General features: G+C 41.8%; 1 protein-coding gene across 10 annotated transcripts in view; it reads right to left on the reverse strand.

Moving 5' to 3' along the window:
* Positions 1-19,118, reverse strand: part of dnmt3ab (DNA (cytosine-5-)-methyltransferase 3 alpha b) — a 608,585-nt gene that overhangs the window by 464,431 nt on the left and 125,036 nt on the right. For 9 of the 10 annotated variants that reach the window (XM_060854193.1, XM_060854182.1, XM_060854164.1 and 6 more), the window contains exon 4: positions 7,113-7,220. The exons of the other annotated variant lie outside the window; for it this stretch is intronic. In XM_060854193.1, the coding sequence (XP_060710176.1) occupies positions 7,113-7,220 (108 nt within the window). The remainder of the gene's footprint in view (positions 1-7,112; positions 7,221-19,118) is intronic. 10 annotated transcript variants of the gene reach the window in all.

A 19,118-nucleotide genomic window follows, 5' to 3' on the forward strand; every position in this document is an offset into this window, starting at 1 on the left:
TCCCATTTCTCATCCAAATTCCATCATCGGTGAGTCACCTGAAAACAAAGCAAGTTTACACTTGCCCACTGACAACACCCAGCTCAACCTCAGCACTGTCTCTCTTGAGTCTTCTATTGCTAAACCATCAGACACTAATCCAGTACCCACAGCTGTCTGAGCAAACCATCTACCAATTTTGCTCCAAACTCCATTCTACAGACACCAAGGCCATGCCTAACCTTGCCAACAGTCTGATGTTAAATTAACCTGTCTGCAACCTTAATATCACATTCAGCTCTGAGAGGAGTTCCCAGCCTCATATTAGTGTCACCTTCAGGATCTCTGAGTTTTATTTCCCTATTGTGGCTCGTCTCCTTCCTGTAAAAAATGAGGTCTGCAGATGCTGGAGATCACAGCTGCAAATGTGTTGCTGGTCAAAGCACAGCAGGTCAGGCAGCATCTCAGGAATAGAGAATTCGACGTTTCGAGCATAAGCGTCTCCTTCCTGTCTCAGCCTGTTATGCTGCTGGAACCCAACCGAGCTACATTCTCAACAATTCCTTGGCTGCTTCGGATCACTAACTGTTACATATCCAGTTAACTTAAAAACGTTTCCACCCCTCCCTCCCCAACTTCTTGTAAATTCACAGTTTTTGCTTGTTATAAGCCAGGTTCTAATCCAATTCATGTTATTCAGTGTGATGTTAAATTCTATTCTGAAACTATCTAAATGCTTTGCTCCTGTTATGGAGAGGACTGGCCATGGACCAAGTTGAAAACAAGGATCAATGTTTGAAAAATCAAGGTTTTTGCATAATTTGGAGCAAAGGTAGTTCAGGGGGCACAGAAATCAAGGATAAATAGGTTCTGGAGTGAGCAATGATACTGCTCGCAGAGTTCTGGATCACCTCAAGTTTAAGCAAGACATCACATGACAGGCTAGCAAGGAGTAGCCTAGAACAGTGCAGATGTAGCTAAAACACTGGTAGGGTTTACACCATTCAGCTGATGTAGCGATGGAGTCTGCCAATGTTTATAGAGATTGAAATAAGTGGTCTGACTTGTAGCATGGATATGTGTTTGAAGCAGCATTAGGTAACAGTAACGGTATCTGTAATGCCTCTGTTAAATGTCTTGAGATGTTTGATACAAGACGATACAATACAGGAACAGGCTCTGTGCCCACCAGGTCTCTGCCAATTCCAACTCGCATTTGCCCAGTTTAAACTCCACCTGCCCCCCATTTCTCTGTGCAAATCTGTAATCTATCTGTATCCCACTGTATCCTTTGACAATCCTCCTGATATCTGCAACACGGCTAGTTTTGGTGTCACCCACAAAATTACTACACATCAGTCCACCAATATTTTGGATATTTTACAAAATAAAAGGTCCTAGCACTGATCCCTGTGGAACACCACGAGTTACTGATCTCCATTCCGAAAAATACCCTTCCACCGCTCCTCTCTGTCTTCTATGACTAAGCCAGTTGTGTAACCATCTAGCCTGATCACTCTTGTTCCCATTAACTCTATCTCCTGTACCAGCCCGCCATGAGGTACCTTATCAGATACCTTATTAAAGTCCATGGACACAACATCCACTGCCCTTCCCTCACCAATCATTCTGATCAACTCCTCAAAAACCCAATCAAGTTGGTGAGGGATGACCTTCCCAGCACAAACACATGCTGCCTATCATTAACAAATCCTTCAAATGTGAATAAATCTTGTCTTTCAGTATCTTCTCCAACAGATTCCTCACCTACTGACATCAGGCTCACCAGCCTGTAATAATCGGAATTATCTCTGTTTCTCTTCCTAAACAGAGGAAAAACATTGGCCATTCTCCAGTCCTCTGGTACCTTTCCTGAGGCCAAATAGGATGCAAAAATATCTATTAAGGCCCCAACTATTTCCTCCCTTACTTCCCAGAGTATCCTTGGATAGATCCCATCTGGCTCTGTGGACTTGTCTACCTCACAACCAGCTTGTCTTGTGTGGCATGGTAGCTCAGCGGTTAGCACTGCTGCATCACAGCACCAAGGACCCAGATTTGATTCCTGCCTTGGGCAATTGTTTGTGTGGATATTGCACATTCTCTGCATGGGTGCTCCGGTTTCCTCCCACAATCTAAAGATGAGCAGGTTAGGTGATTTGGCCATGCTTAATTGCCCATAGTATTAGGTGCATTTGTCAGGGGTAAATATAGGGTAGGGGAATAGGTCTGGGTGGGTTACTCTTCGGAGGGTCAGTGTGGATTTGTTGGGCCGAAGGGCCTGTTTCCATACTGTGGGGAATCTAATCTTAATGAATCTCAACATAATAATCTCCTTATTATGTAGACCTGCCGAAAGTATTCACACAACTTTTCATAACCTCATATCCCTTATATCCCCCTTTGTGGTGAATACCAATGTAAATTACTCATTAAGGATCTCACGTATTTTCTCTGGCAAAAGGGATTTCTGTTTCACTACGGAAGCTCTATAAACACAAGTTTTGGTGTTATGCGATGTTCTTAATATCAGTATCAGTCTGGAGTGGAAAGTCTGCTCAGCATCACTCATTGGGACAATAAATAAACCAACTTTGTTAAAACAAATTCAGAATATCAGTTCTGATGTGAACACAAAAGCATAAATTCCATTCAGGAACCTCTAATATTGGCAAAAACATAAAACAATACATCCGTTATAAATCATATATCCCATCCACTCTATACAATGTTTCCTTTCACTGTAGGGCGGGCAATAGGTGGTCAGTCTAATAACAACTGCTCCAGGCCCCATCTGAAGAAGCAGGACTTGCCCTCAGTGTTTCATATGTTTTAAACTCAGTCATTGTGTGGAAGCTAAAATTATATCATTGATAAACAAGTGCAACTCCAGCCATTTGCATGGATTTGCAATTGATCTCAACCTTGACCATTATATATGTCAGTGGTGACAGCTCTTTTCTATTTTGTCATGCAAATATCATGTCAAATAGTTCCCCCTGCTAATTTTTGAAGATAAGAATGTGTGTAGCGTGCTTCAGTGAATGTGCCTGAATGAGGCTGTGAGTGTGAGAATTAGTGAGTGTGTGCAGATGCACTAATGTGCAGAGACACACTAGTGAGACACTAATCATTTGGCACTCTTCTTGCACCGATCATTCTATGGGTTGGATTAATTTTGTTGAAACTTACCAGTTTCATGCACATCACATGCAATTTAATTAAATTTCAAGATATTTCAAGAAACCACAGTGAAATAGCTTTCTGTAAACAAATTAAAATTTAAAAATATTTGTAATTCTATATTCAAATAAGCTACTTTTCAGATGAAGGATGTTCTACAATATTTCCCTTAAAGATACAGTATATTTTATATTGAAATAAGTCAACATTTATGCTTCTGAAGTAAAAAAAAGTTCTTTTCTGAGCACCTCCCTCAAACAGGTAAGGTAACTTTTCACAGATCAAAGTAACAGCTCTAATAATATAATACATGTTTACCAGTACCATGTGACAAGTCTGTGAAATGAGAGTTGGCTGCTGGTAGTTAGGAATTCATTGTTGCAATCTGTTTGGATTTGCTCCATTTAAATTTGTAACCCTATGAAAATAGTTGGAGAAGTATGTTGCAGGATTTTTGTTATTACGGTTTTTTTTATTACGAGCTTATTGGTGACAGAAGGGCATGGTTGCCACTCACAACAGCAAATGAAAAATATAATTCTTTTAAAATTCAATCTGAGTGATATTGATATTGGATGGCTGAGAATGATTGCAAGGCAATAATCTGATTAAGTAGTTCAGATGCCACTATAAACTGTGTTTGCCAAGTTTGAGTGTTATTTGAGTGCCATCTGGAACTTTATGAGATTAGATTATAAACTTGACTATCAGTATTACAGCTTGCTGCTTAGAATGCAATTTTTATTTGAGTAGTGTTTGAGAGTACCTTTTTTTTCAGTCATTTGCACTGGTAGTAATCTTCCTCATCTTCCTGATATATGATAACATTCAGAAAAAAAATCAACAAATGTAACATTATTACCTCAAACCTGTTGACAATTGAAGTGCAGTTGATGACTAGGAAATTCTTTGCTTTATGGAAAGAATAAAAGATAGCAATTGCATTTATTAAAGAATGCAAATCAGCTGTAAACTTTGGCTGTACATCATCCACCTGCTAATTAGATTTAAACCTTGACTAAATTAACTGCACTGTATCTGCACAAAGTGACTGCCCCATCTTCAGATTTGATGTCTCCACTGCCTCAAAAAAGGGACTAGCACTCATATAGTTCCAACTTGCTTTTTAAAGATATTTGCAAGCTGTGTACAGATATTTAAGTTGTTTTATTGGAAACTTACTCCTGTTCTATAACAACTCTACACACAATTTGTATGTAACAGGTTCCCACAAATAAAAATAGATAAACTGAACAGCTAATTAATCTGGGGGAGTTGATTGAGACATTGACCAATTTTGCCTCCTCAGTGTTAGTTCATGTGTTTGAAAGACTCCAGGTTACAGTTTACAGACTGATTCAAGAACATATTGCCAATCATTTAATTGCCTGACACCCACATTGGAAAATGACCATAGTTTTGTCCATCAACTAAAAAGCAATGGCATGGTGCAAAAACCAAGAACAGTAACTACTGACATAACATGGATTAAGAATGGTTTAACAGGATATAAAACTGCAGTTCCTTGCTCGGCATCCTGAGCAGGTATTTGCTACTGCAACACGCTGTATGGATTTTCATGTTCAGTCGAAAACCCAACTGTATTCTACGTAACTGCCATCATTGATTTGTAGTATTACCTTACAACTTGTGTGTGGAAACTTGCTTCACAAATGAGTTTTTCTCCATTTCTGGGGTTTGTAATTTGCATAAAGCAGACTGCAGCTGCCATAGCCCAAGGGAATGCTCTCTGTTTCTGAGTCCTTTGCTATAATGGTGATTACTTCCTATGCAAGTATGATAAACAGAATCTGAAGCATTGTTTTCCATCCACCTTCTTCATTCACTGAAGTGTATTTTTATAAAAAGAATGATTTCAAAAAAATATAACTTTTTAAAATTGCCTCAGATTTTCGTGCAGATTGTGCTTGAGTTAATCACTTTACTGAGACATAAAACACCCCAATCCAAAACTCCAAGTCTAAATTCTGTTTCAGGTTAAAAAGTTTCAAGTGAAAGGATTATTTCCATAAATTGAAACTATTAATATTTGTCAAATAGGAAAATTAATATATTTGTAATCAATTGTTCAATGTGGGTCCACATTTGTTAAGCTCATAGTGTTATTTATTGTAGAAATCAAAACTGAGATCTTATCAGACAGAATGAACCAAAGAACAGAAAAACGATCTTAATGATATCACAGAACATTCAATCAACAATGTTACAATCATGCAGTCATTCCACACCAAAAATAAATCAGCACAATATTATTAAGGTTAATGAAATAGCAATATTAAGCAGTTCAACAACATTTATGTTCGTTTCATTATGTGAAATATAACAATCTAATTGAATCAATAGATTCACAAGATGTGTTTCCTTGAGAAGATAATGACTGATCTCAAAGACCCTCCACCATTAGTCAATTAATCAGCAAAACCGGGTCAGCTCTTCTAATCGTTTGCTGAGGATGAAGGTTGTGCTGAACAAATTTTCACTGAGAAATTATTTAAATTACTGCTCCTTTCTATCTTACAAATACTAATGTGATGGTGTGTTACAGATGACTCAGAGTCTGAGTTGCTGTGGCATGTTGTAGTTTAGTACTATGCATTGCATTGGGAGAGGCTCCAACTCTTTACTCCCAACAAATGGCAGACCAGGAATCTCTTTGCCTCTTAATAGCTGCTATTGGCATGTGTTAGAAGAATCTGCAGGTTGATTATGAACCTGATTGGCTGTATATAGTAATGATTCCAAAAATGTTCATGTTGGAGATTGCTTTAAGGTCCACCCAATCTGACAATGTCAGTGGGACAAGATAGAACATCTCAGAGTCTTCTGTGGTGAAGACCTATATCCACAAGTCTCTCAATATTCTGCCTTAATGACATAATTTGGGACCTGATTGGAATCATAAAGTAAGTGACGTCTTGTTTAAGACAAAAGCCACTTCTTGTTATAGCTCACCAGTGGTTTACCTCTACCACTGGAAACATGGAGGCAGTTGGACCCAGTCATGGAAGGAGCATGGTGGAGGCAACCCAGGAGCTGGTAGTGGTTGGCAGTGGAGCACATTATGAATGCACCTTCCTTAGGTGTCAAGTCTGTGAGTGAGACTTGAAATGAAGCTTCTAGTTCAGAGGCAGACCTGCTACCCACTGCACCATGAGGCCTCCTACAAATACTACATGCCTCATTCAATCTCAATTGATGCCAATGTATTGTTCACTCTGTCCGAGATTATTCTCAGGTGGTTCTAGTTCAAATCATCCAGACTAGAGATACAACCTGCCCTCTCCTCACATACCAGAATGTTTTTGATTCATGCAGATGTAACATATGTATGGTTACAGAACTTTACACCAAAAGATAAATGTTGTCATTATCTCAAACACAGAGGATAATAAACACATTCACCACACGTGCATATATATATATTATATATATATATAAAAATATATATATATTTACACACACACACACACACACTATCTCTCTCTCTCTCTCTCAAATGTTTCTGGCCAGAGAACAAACACATTGTGCTACAAGTCTAAATAGAAAATGCATTGACAAGGCGTTAGCTGTAACACAATTGATGAGTTCAGTGACATTTGTCACATGGTTCATCCAAACCTGAGACAAGAGTCTCATTAGCGATCTGCAGACGCCAACAGGGCATCTGGGGGCAGTTCGCTAGTTTCACAGGGTAAAGGTTGGTCTGGCCCCCTCCCTAGTAGTGGTCCTCAGGTAGGTCCTGGGAGGGTTGTGGAGGGAGGGAAGGAGTTGATTGAGAGAGGGGGGGGCGATCAGGAAGACTAGGGGAATGATTGGGAGGGGGCCAATGTGGAGCTGGTATTGGTCTACAGGACTGGTGTGGAGCCAGGCAAAGCACTCCTTCTCCTCCCAGCTCCACATTCAGGTAAGTATTTTTTTCAAAAACTTACCTTTATGGTGGCGGTCTCCAGCGGTCCCTTTAAGGACTGCTGGCTAGGCCGCATGTAGACACGGTTATCTTGAACGCAGCTGGCCCGGTGCCAGAGAAAGGAGAAGACCTATGCAGAGGAAAATTGTTATTGGGATTTCTAAATAAAATAATATGGCCATATTTAATGATATGTTAAGAGAACTGTTTGATTTTTATGTGCTTATTATTATAAGTCATTGGCTTAAAAAAGCAACATAGTAATCAAAAGAAAATGGAGTAAAACTGTTTCAACAACTGTGTTGTGTTCTGGCCGGTTGCTGGCTGGTCAATAGTATTTCCTATTAGTTGGGTGCATGGATGTAATTTTTCATTGATTTGTACTTAGTTAATCAGATTCTTGGGTCAATTTCACTTGTTCCCTTATCGACATGTGTGACTGTTAAAAATGAAATTATTATAAACTTGTACAGATGTCAAAACGTCAGTTACAATGTTGAGTTTTAATATAAATTTTGTATGCTTCTCCTATATTCCCATTTCATTGGAAGGATGAACAAAGGGGAAATTTCACTTCCTTGAGAGTTAATGGACTTTATTGGTTGAGCTGGATGTTAATAACATGAATATCTTTTACTCAAATTCTTACCCAAACAGTTTAATTTCTATTCCCTTGACTACTGAACTTAAACTGTTCAGAAAATCTTCTATGCGTCAGATTAATATTGATGGGCTACACTCCTATGAGAAGCTAATTAATCACCTTATTTCATATTTGCATGTTAATTGATGACACGCATTTCATGGAACTACTGATAGCTGTCACTGTAGCTTTGGCTTTATCCTGAGAAAGGAAACGGAAACTGAAACTGGTCTTTTGACGTTGGCTCATGGACACTGGCAGAAACTGATGACTCCAGCAGGTGTGTGTGTGAAAAATGCCTTGACTGCAGGTATCCACCAAGAACCCAGGGAGGCTGTCCTAAGCTGGCTAACTGAGGAAGGGGAAGAAAGCGCTTTGTAACAGAGGTAGGAAAAACACACTGGAGGTGGGAAAAACACTCCCATCTCTGTGTCCCAAAAAAGAACCTTTGAAACATATCAAAAATCCAAGAAGTAGCAGGACCCTTTTCAGACCTTGCTGCTGTCTGTGTCTGGCAGCAGACTAGCAACTGCTTAGGCCTCAGCTGACCCCCAGTTAAAGTAACAAGGATGGTAAACAGGAATAGCTAAACAGGTGCCCACATTGAGAGTAAAAGCAAAATGTGTAGATGCTGAAAAAAAACAAAATGCAGATCTGGCAGCATCTGTGGAGAGAGAAACACAGTTAATGTTTTGAGTCAAATATTACTGTTCTTTATAGGTGAAAGAGATGAGAAATGTGAATGGGAAAGAGGGAAGAGGAGAAAGAACCAAAGATCTGGGATAGGCCATAGGGAGGGAAAGATTGAATGATGAGGATATTATGGAACCAAAGAACATGGGAATGACTGGACAAATCAATTGAAGTGTTTATCCAGAGAAAATGTAAATGGGTCAAAACTGACCAGCTTTGTCCAAAAGGAAAATAACAATTACAAACACAATTCAAATTGGCACATGTGACTAAACAGAAACATTGAGCATACTGTACTGGCTTGCCCACAATGTGGTCTCCCCTACGCTGGGCCGATCAAACACAGACTGAGTGAATGCCTTGCAGAAAATCTCCACCTCGTCCACAAAGCTAACCCCTGTGTATCTAGAGCCTGGTATTTTGATTCACCATCTTACACCTGTGTCCATGTCTCTGTCCAAGGCTTGCTGCGGTGTCCCAGTAAAGCTCAATGTCAATTAAAAAACACCACCCCAACTTCTAATTACACACATTTCAGTCTTCTGCACTCAACTCTGAGATAAACAGTTTCAGAAGATGACCTCTGTCCTCCATTTTGATTTTATTTGTTTAGCCATATGTGTCAGTTTGAATAGTGTTTTTCAATAGTTTTTTCTTTGAGATAGAGTTGTTCATTATTCTCGCATTTAAACTCACTCTGGATAAATACCTCAACCGATTACTACAGCCATTCCCATGAATGGCCCTTTGCCTTTGGTTCAATGATATTTTCATCATTTAATTGCTTTCTCCTCCACCATTTCCTAGACTTTCCATTTTTGTTTTTTAACTTCATCCCTCCTTTTTACATGATCTACCACTCACATTTTTAGCCTCCTTCACTTCTGAGCATGTCATAATTGACTCAAAATGTTAACTCTGTTTCTCTCTCCACTGATGCTGCCAGACTTGCTGAGTGTTTCCATCACTTTCTGTTTTTACCCGCCTGAGCCAGGCAGGTAGTGGGTTAAAATGACTTGCATTATAAATGGCGTGAGGTTTGTCAAATTGATTTTAATTTTCCTACAAGGTGGGTTAGATTAAGATCAAGGCTTGGAATTTTTAATTCCAACTAAATGTCCTGAGTAGTATTATTGATTAGCATATAATGGCCTCCACAACATGATCACAGAGAGAATTTCAAGTCAAATTTGCATAGCAACCAAATATAGTCTAGGTATCGTTCCCCTTTTATGATATAATTTCACTTACACAATTCTCAATAGCATTTTCTGCTGAGGTTACTGCTGTCTAAACCCATCCAAAACAGACATGAATAATCACTTCCCCTACTCAGGAAAATTGTTAACTGTCTCCAAATGGCTATTTGGATGTTTAAGTAAAGGTGAACAAAGCAATTACATAAAATATGTGATTATTATTTTAATTTTATTGCAGCTTTATGTTACAGGCCAGATGTAGCTGCCGTGATAACTGAAGGGAAGATGATAAAGTATGATTTTGGAAATAATTGGGTCTGTAATAGTTTCAATATAAGTGATAAATGTGCAGTTGATTGTAGACATCAGCAAAGCCTGTACCACACTCTGTGTAGTATAGTATTAGAATCAAATGGTTTCAGGTTATATTTTATTACTGCTCCCCAATCACAATATTGTAGTTATGCTTTTACATTGGAATTGTAGAGGATTACTTTAACAACCTAGGTTCATCATGGTGAATTAACTAGTGACAGAAATTCAGTTTAACTGTGGTTGGGAGCTTCCATTGCATGGTTTAAGCTAATTAAACAAAAGAGCAAGTTTCTTCCAGGAAGAACTGTTAAAAAGAATGTTAGTGAAATAATTTGTTTCAAAAACAGTGATGATTTTGTGCATCCCCTGTTACCTATTACTGGAGTAATTATATCTATCACTCATTAGCAGGTATGATTACACTTGTGATAACACTGATTTTCTATCAATGTTATGATGGATATTTGTGTTGCACTGTGTATATCAAATTCCTCAGTGCCGTATAGGTTTGACCTCTTGAAAAGAAGTAGTAGACATAAAGTGGGAGATGAATCATAATTCCACTCACATTCAGTTGTCTGTAACCTTCCAAGCAATGTTCTCATGGCTAGATGTCTAAATCCTTAGCTGTTTAGCTAATACTTGTTTTGAAACACATTTAAGAACCCAACTTTGATATACCCAAACCTTTGCATTCCAAGTTCCCAAGTCTGGACATATTTGAATATTCTTTTTTTAAATGTAATTTATTATTGCTTTTCCCTCACTCCACCACAATCCTTGGATAATCTGGAAACCTGCTTCTGACTCTATCATGCTAATAACTGACAACTCCAGAATTCCAGGGAAATCCGGGATGAGGAGCCCACTGCCATCATCACCTCACCTTCAACAAGTTCAAACAGTCAATCATTCGCTGAGTAATGGAGGAAGGGCACATAACCCACTCTTGTCTATCACCCTTCACAAAATCCACAAGCAGAAGGTGAAAATTGTCCTTGAAAGCACATTTCACAGGATATCAGATTTTCTCTTCCATTAAACTAATGGGGAAAAAAAAGTATAAAGCAGCCTGCCAATTCACTACTGGTGGAGCACAAATCTATGACACTACATGATAAATTCTCAGCTCATTTCCTTGTGAGCAGTGAACAAGAAGGGATGGGAGAATTCTAACTAATCACATTCACATTAATTTACACAAGGTTTCGTGAGAAGAATGTTTTTTTTTCCACAGCAAAGGGCTACCAACCAGACAGCAGCCTCCCTACTCTCCAATCAGCTATCAACACAGGACCTAGTGCTTTCTTTCTTTTGTGAACAGCTGATGGTCAGATGTCCCTTGTTGTTCACACATTATACTGAATGTCATGTTTCTGTTGTAAGTTTACACTACCTATATTTCTGGTCCTCTTCAGATATAAAATGAAATGTAAGCAAGCCAGCTCATTCGAGGAAATCCAACTTGGGTGTCTCAACTTGCAATCAAACCTTTTATAAGAAATTTACTTTGTTCTAAATTTTCTTCTGTGATAAACCCTTTTTCCCTAGTCTGGCCTAAATCCCTGTCATCAGTGGTACTCCATCATTGTCTAAAAAGCAGCTGTTATACATAACAGATACTTCCCTTGGAGGTTGATGAAAGCATCGTTGTGCAGGAACCAAAGAATCAAAAACTCAGGCACACTTACTTTAGTAGATTCACTGGTAGAGCATTGTAAACAGCTAACGTTCAGACTGGAAAGTCCTCTGAACCCTGGACTTCAGTTCTTGATCTCATAATAACATAGAAGTCACTGGAGCAGGAGTGTGCAAGGGTCATGCTCCAATTTCCAGGAAACATACAAGGTTGGACTGTGCAACCTGGTGAGGGGATGGGTGAGCAATGGAGCCCATAACTGGGCTTCAATGAGGAATTAGATAAGATAATCACCAGGCTTTTCAGAAGAGTCAGATATATACTGTCGAGGATCGGGAATGTCAATCACAAATTGTGGCAAGGGACATTGTGGAAAGATTGCAGAAGCAGGAATTCAATTGGCTGGCTGGCGAAGATGGTAACAGATCTCAAGGATAATCTTGGGAACCAGATGGGAAGACTGAAGATATTAGCATTCCTGCTGGAGTTTCAGGAGAACTGTTGGGGGTGAGGGTTTGATGGTCCATGTTGAGCATGTACATGAGATGGAAGAGTGATTAGGATGCCTTCGAGCCTGATATCTTGGGACTGAGAGCAGCAATCATAAAGTTAAGTATATTGTTTTTATTAACTTACCTGATGTTTAACAACGGTTTTCCCGGAAGTGAGTAGCACTGGTACTGGCTGTCCCAGGCCAGAACAAGGTAGGCATTATTTAATCACATAATTCCAGCTTTAGGTATGGGGAAAGAATGCCTCTTGTTTATCCTTCACCAAGATGGGATCCACCAGGATTCACAGCAGCAGCGTGTGTGCGCACACATCGTGTACCATTCTGATTCGTAGCAGAATCCTGCAGCTCCAAAAAAACAGGCATTACCCAAAATCTTCCTCACGTGTCCAAATTACCTTCTACTCTCCCTCATGTGTCCAAATTACCTTCCAATCTCCCTCACATGTCATAATCACCTTCCAATCTCCCTCATGTGTCCAAATTACCTTCCAATCTCCCTCATGTGTCCAAATTACCTTCCAATCTCCCTCATGTGTCCAAATTACTTTCCAATCTCCCTCACGTGTCCAAATCACCTTCCAATCTCCCTCACGTGTTATAATTACCTTCTCCTCTCCAAACTCTCTAGCCCCACATCTTGCAAATGTGGATTATCAGATGATGATGTCAATGTAAGTCCAAATGTCAGGCAGTATTTTTAAAAACTGCATTTTGCATTTAATTAATGATATTTATAAGGATACTGATTACCCCCTCCTGTTTCAGTGCGGTGCATTTAATACAAACTTGAAGTGCCCACAAAAGCCATTGCGCACAAAATCAATGAGCCTTTCTTCTCCACTGGCACTGACCCTCCTGGGCATTTGTAGCATTTTCTGTTTTGATCGATATTTTCAGGGTTGGCATTTTGTTTTGATAATATATCACAGAGGGACAGAAGACAGGAATCTTTGTACTCATTTCCTTGAATGGATCAGTTGAGTTTGTACCTTTTACCCACCCTCCACAAAGGTACAAATACCCCTACCCACAGGGGTTACAGTGACGGGTACAAATACCCCTACCCACAGGGGTTACAGTGACGGGGGTTACAGTGACAGGGGTTACAGTGACGGGGGTTACAGTGACGGGGGTTACAGTGACAGGGGTTACAGTGACGGGGGTTACAGTGACGGGGGTTACAGTGACGGGGTTTACAGTGACGGGGGTTACAGTGACGGGGGTTACAGTGACGGGGGTTACAGTGACAGGGTTTACAGTGACGGGGGTTACAGTGACGGGGGTTACCGTGACGGGGGTTACAGTGACGGGGGTTACAGTGACAGGGTTTACAGTGACGGGGGTTACAGTGACGGGGGTTACAGTGACGGGGGTTACAGTGACGGGGGTTACAGTGACAGGGGTTACAGTGATGGGGGTTACAGTGACAGGGGTTACAGTGACAGGGGTTACAGTGACGGGGGTAGGATCTAATTGCAATCATAGAAACATGGCTGGATGATAACCAGGACTGGGAACTGAATACTCGAAGTGACTTGATCTCAAGGAGAGACAGACAAGAAGGAAAGGGAGGAGGAGTTGGGCTGATCATAAAGGATGGGACTTTTAAGGGATTACATTTATTACATTTGTCAGGGGAAATCTTAGATTGTACAAACAATGTGTGGGATATGTTTAAATGGAACTAGAAAACAAAAAGGGGCAGCAAACATTAGTCAGCAGATGAGAGAAGCTTATAGCATGGGCAACACAGTTATTGGGTGACCTCAATCTACACATAGACTGGCTTAACCAATTGAGCAATAAAACTGTGGAGGAGGAGATTCTGGAAGATGGTAAGAACAGTTTTCCAGAGCATTGTGTTGAGGTACCAACTAGATCCAGTATTATGTAATAGAAAATGGCGAACTCACAATCTTGTTGTAAAAGAACCTTTAGTGATAAATGACCACAATATGATATAATTTTACATTATGTTTCAAATTGAGGTAGTTAATCTGAAGCAAGTGTTTTTGGTTTAAATAAGGGAATCTATGGAGGTGGGAGGCACTAATTGTTTGAGGTGGATTGAGAACATGCATGGCTGAAACTCAACAATCTTTAAAGAACTAGTACATGCCTCAGAGAAAGTATATACTCCTTCATAAAGGTCAGCCAATTGTGGCTAACAAAGGGAAGTTTGGGATTGCACAAGATTTAATAAAGAAAAAGCCCATCACGTTGTCAGAAATTGCGGTAAATGTGAGGATTGGGAGGTTTTCAGAAAACTGCAAAGGAGGGCTAAAGAACATGAGAAACAGGACAATGGAATATGGATGCAACATAACAACAAACATAAAAGCAGATCGTAAAAGCTTCTATACAGATGTAAAACGGAAATGCTTGACTAAAACAAATGTGTGTGCATGAAAATAAGGAGTGCTGGAGATCAGAGCAGGCCAGGCAGCAAACACAGAGAGGCAGCAAGTGCAGGATTCGAGTGGAAGTGAGAGCACATTCTGATGAAGGGTCACCTCGACATGAATCATGAGCTTGATGTCTCTCTGTGAACGCTGCTGTCTCTCTGTGGATGTTACTCTCTCTCTGTGGATGTTACTCTCTCTCTGTGGATACTGCTCTCTCTCTGTGGATGTTACTCTCTCTCTGTGGATACTGCTCTCTCTCTGTGGATGTTACTCTCTCTCACTGTGGATGTTACTCTCTCCCTGTGGATACTGCTCTCTCTCTGTGGATGTTACTCTCTCTCTCTGTGGATACTGCTCTCTCTCTGTGGATACTGCTCTCTCTCTGTGGATGCTGCTCTCTCTCTGTGGATGTTACTCTCTCTGTGTGGATGTTACTCTCTCTCTCTGTGGATGTTGCTCTCTCTCTGTGGATGTTACTCTCTCTGTGGATGCTGCTCTCTCTCTCTGTGGATGTTACTCTCTCTCTGTGGATACTGCTCTCTCTCTGTGGATACTGCTCTCTCTCTGTGGATGTTACTCTCTCTCTGTGGATACTGCTCTCTCTCTGTGGATACTGCTCTCTCTCTGTGGATGTTACTCTCTCTCTGTGGATGTTACTCTCTCTCTGTGGATGTTACTCTCTCTCTGTGGATACTGCTCTCTCTCTGTGGATGTTACTCTCTCTCTGTGGATACTGCTCTCTCTCTGTGGATGTTACTCTCTCTCACTGTGGATGTTACTCTCTCCCTGTGGATACTGCTCTCTCTCTGTGGATGTTACTCTCTCTCTGTGGATACTGCTCTCTCTCTGTGGATACTGCTCTCTCTCTGTGGATGTTACTCTCTCTCTGTGGATGTCGCTCTCTCTCTGTGGATACTGCTCTCTCTCTGTGGATACTGCTCTCTCTCTGTGGATGTTACTCTCTCTCTGTGGATGTTTCTCTCTGTGGATGCTGCTCTCTTTCTGTGGATGTTACTCTCTCTGTGGATGCTGCTCTCTTTCTGTGGATGTTACTCTCTCTGTGGATGTTACTCTCTCTCTGTGGATGCTGCTCTCTTTCTGTGGATGTTACTCTCTCTCTGTGGATACTGCTCTCTCTCTGTGGATACTGCTCTCTCTCTGTGGATGTTACTCTCTCTCTGTGGATGCTGCTCTCTTTCTGTGGATGTTACTCTCTCTGTGGATGCTGCTCTCTTTCTGTGGATGTTACTCTCTCCCTCTGTGGATGCTGCTGTCTCTCTGTGGATGTTGCTCTCTGTGTGGATGTTGCTGTCTCTCTGTGGATGTTACTCTCTCTCTGTGGATGCTGCTCTCTCTCTCTCTGTGGATGTTACTCTCTCTCTGTGTGGATGTTACTCACTCTCTCTGTGGATGTTGCTCTCTCTCTGTGGATGTTACTCTCTCTCTGTGGATGCTGCTGTCTCTCTGTGGATGATGCTCTCTCTCTGTGGATGCTGCTCTCTCTCTGTGGATGTTACTCTCTCTGTGTGGATGTTACTCTCTCTCTCTGTGGATGTTGCTCTCTCTCTGTGGATGTTACTCTCTCTGTGGATGCTGCTCTCTCTTTCTGTGGATGTTACTCTCTCTCTGTGGATACTGCTCTCTCTCTGTGGATACTGCTCTCTCTGTGGATGCTGCTCTCTCTCTGTGGATACTGTTCTCTCTCTGTGGATGTTGCTCTCTCTCTGTGGATGTTGCTGTCTCTCTGGATGTTACTCTTTTGCTCTGTGGATGTTACTCTCTCTCTCTGTGGATGTTGCTCTCTCTCTGTGGATGTTACTCTCTCTGTGGATACTGCTCTCTCTCCGTGGATGTTGCTCTCTCTCTCTGTGGATGTTGCTCTCTCTCTGTGGATGTTGCTCTCTCTCTCTGTGGATGTTGCTCTCTCTCTCTGTGTGGATGTTGTTCTCTCTCTGTGGATACTGCTCTCTCTCTGTGGATACTGCTCTCTCTGTGGATGCTGCTCTCTCTCTGTGGATACTGTTCTCTCTCTGTGGATGTTGCTCTCTCTCTGTGGATGTTGCTGTCTCTCTGGATGTTACTCTTTTGCTCTGTGGATGTTACTCTCTCTCTCTGTGGATACTGCTCTCTCTCCGTGGATGTTGCTCTCTCTCTCCGTGGATGCTGCTCTCTCTCTCTGTGGATGTTGCTCTCTCTCTGTGGATGTTACTCTCTCTCTCTGTGGATGCTGCTCTCTCTCTGTGGATGCTGCTCTCTCTCTCTGTGGATGTTGCTCTCTCTCTCTCTCTCTGTGGATGTTACTCTCTCTCTGTGGATGTTGTTCTCTCTCTCTGTGGATACTGCTCTCTCTCTGTGGATACTGCTCTCTCTCTGTGGATACTGCTCTCTCTCTGTGGATGTTACTCTCTCTCTGTGGATGTTGCTCTCTCTCTGTGGATGTTACTCTCTCTCTCTCTGTGGATACTGCTCTCTCTCTGTGGATGTTACTCTCTCTCTCTGTGGATACTGCTCTCTCTCTGTGGATGTTACTCTCTCTGTGGATGTTGCTCTCTCTCTGAGGATGTTGCTGTCTCTCTGTGGATGTTACTCTCTCTCTTTGTGGATACTGCTCTCTCTGTTAATACTACTCTCTCTGTGGATGTTGCTCTCTCTCTCTGTGGATATTGCTGTCTCTCTGTGGATGTTGCTGTCTCTCTGTGGATGTTACTCTCTCTCTGTAGATGCTGCTCTCTCTCTCTGTGGATATTGCTCTCTCTCTGTGGATGTTACTCTCTCTCTCTCTGTAGATGTTACTCTCTCTCTGTGGATGCTGCTCTCTCTCTGTGGATGTTGCTGCCTCTCTGGATGTTACTCTCTCTCTCTGTGGATACTGCTCTCTCTCTGTGGATGTTGCTCTCTCTCTGTGGATGTTACTCTCTCTCCCTGTGGATGTTGCTCTCTCTCTGTGGATGTTACTCTCTCTCTCTCTGTGGATGCTGCTCTCTCTCTGTGGATGTTACTCTCTCTCTCTCTCTCTGTGGATGCTGCTCTCTCTCTATGTGGATGTTACTCTCTCTGTGGATGTTGCTCTCTCTCTGTGGATGTTACTCTCTCTCTCTGTGGATACTACTCTCTCTCTGTGGAAGTTGCTCTCTCTCTGTGGATGTTGCTGTCTCTCTCTGTGGATGTTGCTCTCTCTCTCTCTCTCTGTGGATGTTGTTCTCTCTCTCTCTGTGGATGTTGTTCTCTCTCTCTCTCTCTGTGGATGTTACTCTCTCTCTGTGGATGTTGTTCTCTCTCTCTGTGGATACTGCTCTCTCTCTGTGGATACTGCTCTCTCTCTGTGGATGTTACTCTCTCTCTCTGTGGATACTGCTCTCTCTCTGTGGATGTTGCTCTCTCTCTGTGGATGTTACTCTCTCTCTCTCTGTGGATACTGCTCTCTCTCCGTGGATGCTGCTCTCTCTCTGAGGATGTTGCTGTCTCTCTGTGGATGTTACTCTCTCTCTTTGTGGATACTGCTCTCTCTGTTGATATTACTCTCTCTGTGGATGTTGCTCTCTCTCTGTGGATGTTGCTCTCTCTCTGTGGATGTTGCTGTCTCTCTGTGGATGTTACTCTCTCTCTGTAGATGCTGCTCTCTCTCTCTGTGGATATTGCTCTCTCTCTGTGGATGTTACTCTCTCTCTCTCTGTAGATGTTACTCTCTCTCTGTGGATGCTGCTCTCTCTCTGTGGATGTTGCTGCCTCTCTGGATGTTACTCTCTCTCTCTGTGGATACTGCTCTCTCTCTGTGGATGTTGCTCTCTCTCTGTGGATGTTACTCTCTCTCTCTGCGGATGTTGCTCTCTCTCTGTGGATGTTACTCTCTCTCTGTGGATGTTACTCTCTCTCTCTGTGGATGCTGCTCTCTCTCTCTGTGGATGTTACTCTCTCTGTGGATGTTGCTCTCTCTCTGTGGATGTTGCTCTCTCTCTGTGGATACTGCTCTCTCTCTCTGTGTGGATACTGCTCTCTCTCTGTGGATGCTGCTCTCTCTCTGTGGATGTTACTCTCTCTCTCTCTGTGGATGCTGCTCTCTCTCTGTGGATGTTACTCTCTCTCTCTCTCTCTGTGGATGCTGCTCTCTCTCTCTGTGGATGTTACTCTCTCTCTCTGTGGATGCTGCTCTCTCTCTGTGGATGTTACTCTCTCTGTGGATGTTGCTCTCTCTCTGTGGATGTTACTCTCTCTCTCTGTGGATGCTGCTCTCTCTCTCTCTCTGGATGTTGCTCTCTCTCTGTGGATGTTGCTCTCTCTCTGTGGATGTTGCTCTCTCTCTGTGGATGCTGCTCTCTCTCTGTGGATGTTGCTGTCTCTCTGTGGATGTTACTCTCTCTCTTTGTGGATGCTGCTCTCTCTCTCTGTGGATGTTACTCTCTCTGTGGATGTTGCTCTCTCTCTATGGATGTTGCTCTCTCTCTGTGGATGTTGCTGTCTGTCTGTGAATGTTAATCTCTCTCTCTGTGGATACTGCTCTCGCTCTGTGGATGTTACTCTCTCTGTGGATGTTGCTCTCTCTCTGTGGATGTTGCTGTCTCTCTGTGGATGTTACTCTCTCTCTCTGTGGATGTTGCTCTCTCTCTGTGGATGTTACTCTCT

This window comes from Hemiscyllium ocellatum, chromosome 3, assembly GCF_020745735.1.
Source record: "Hemiscyllium ocellatum isolate sHemOce1 chromosome 3, sHemOce1.pat.X.cur, whole genome shotgun sequence".
In the NCBI taxonomy this organism is placed as follows: Eukaryota; Metazoa; Chordata; class Chondrichthyes; order Orectolobiformes; family Hemiscylliidae; genus Hemiscyllium; species Hemiscyllium ocellatum.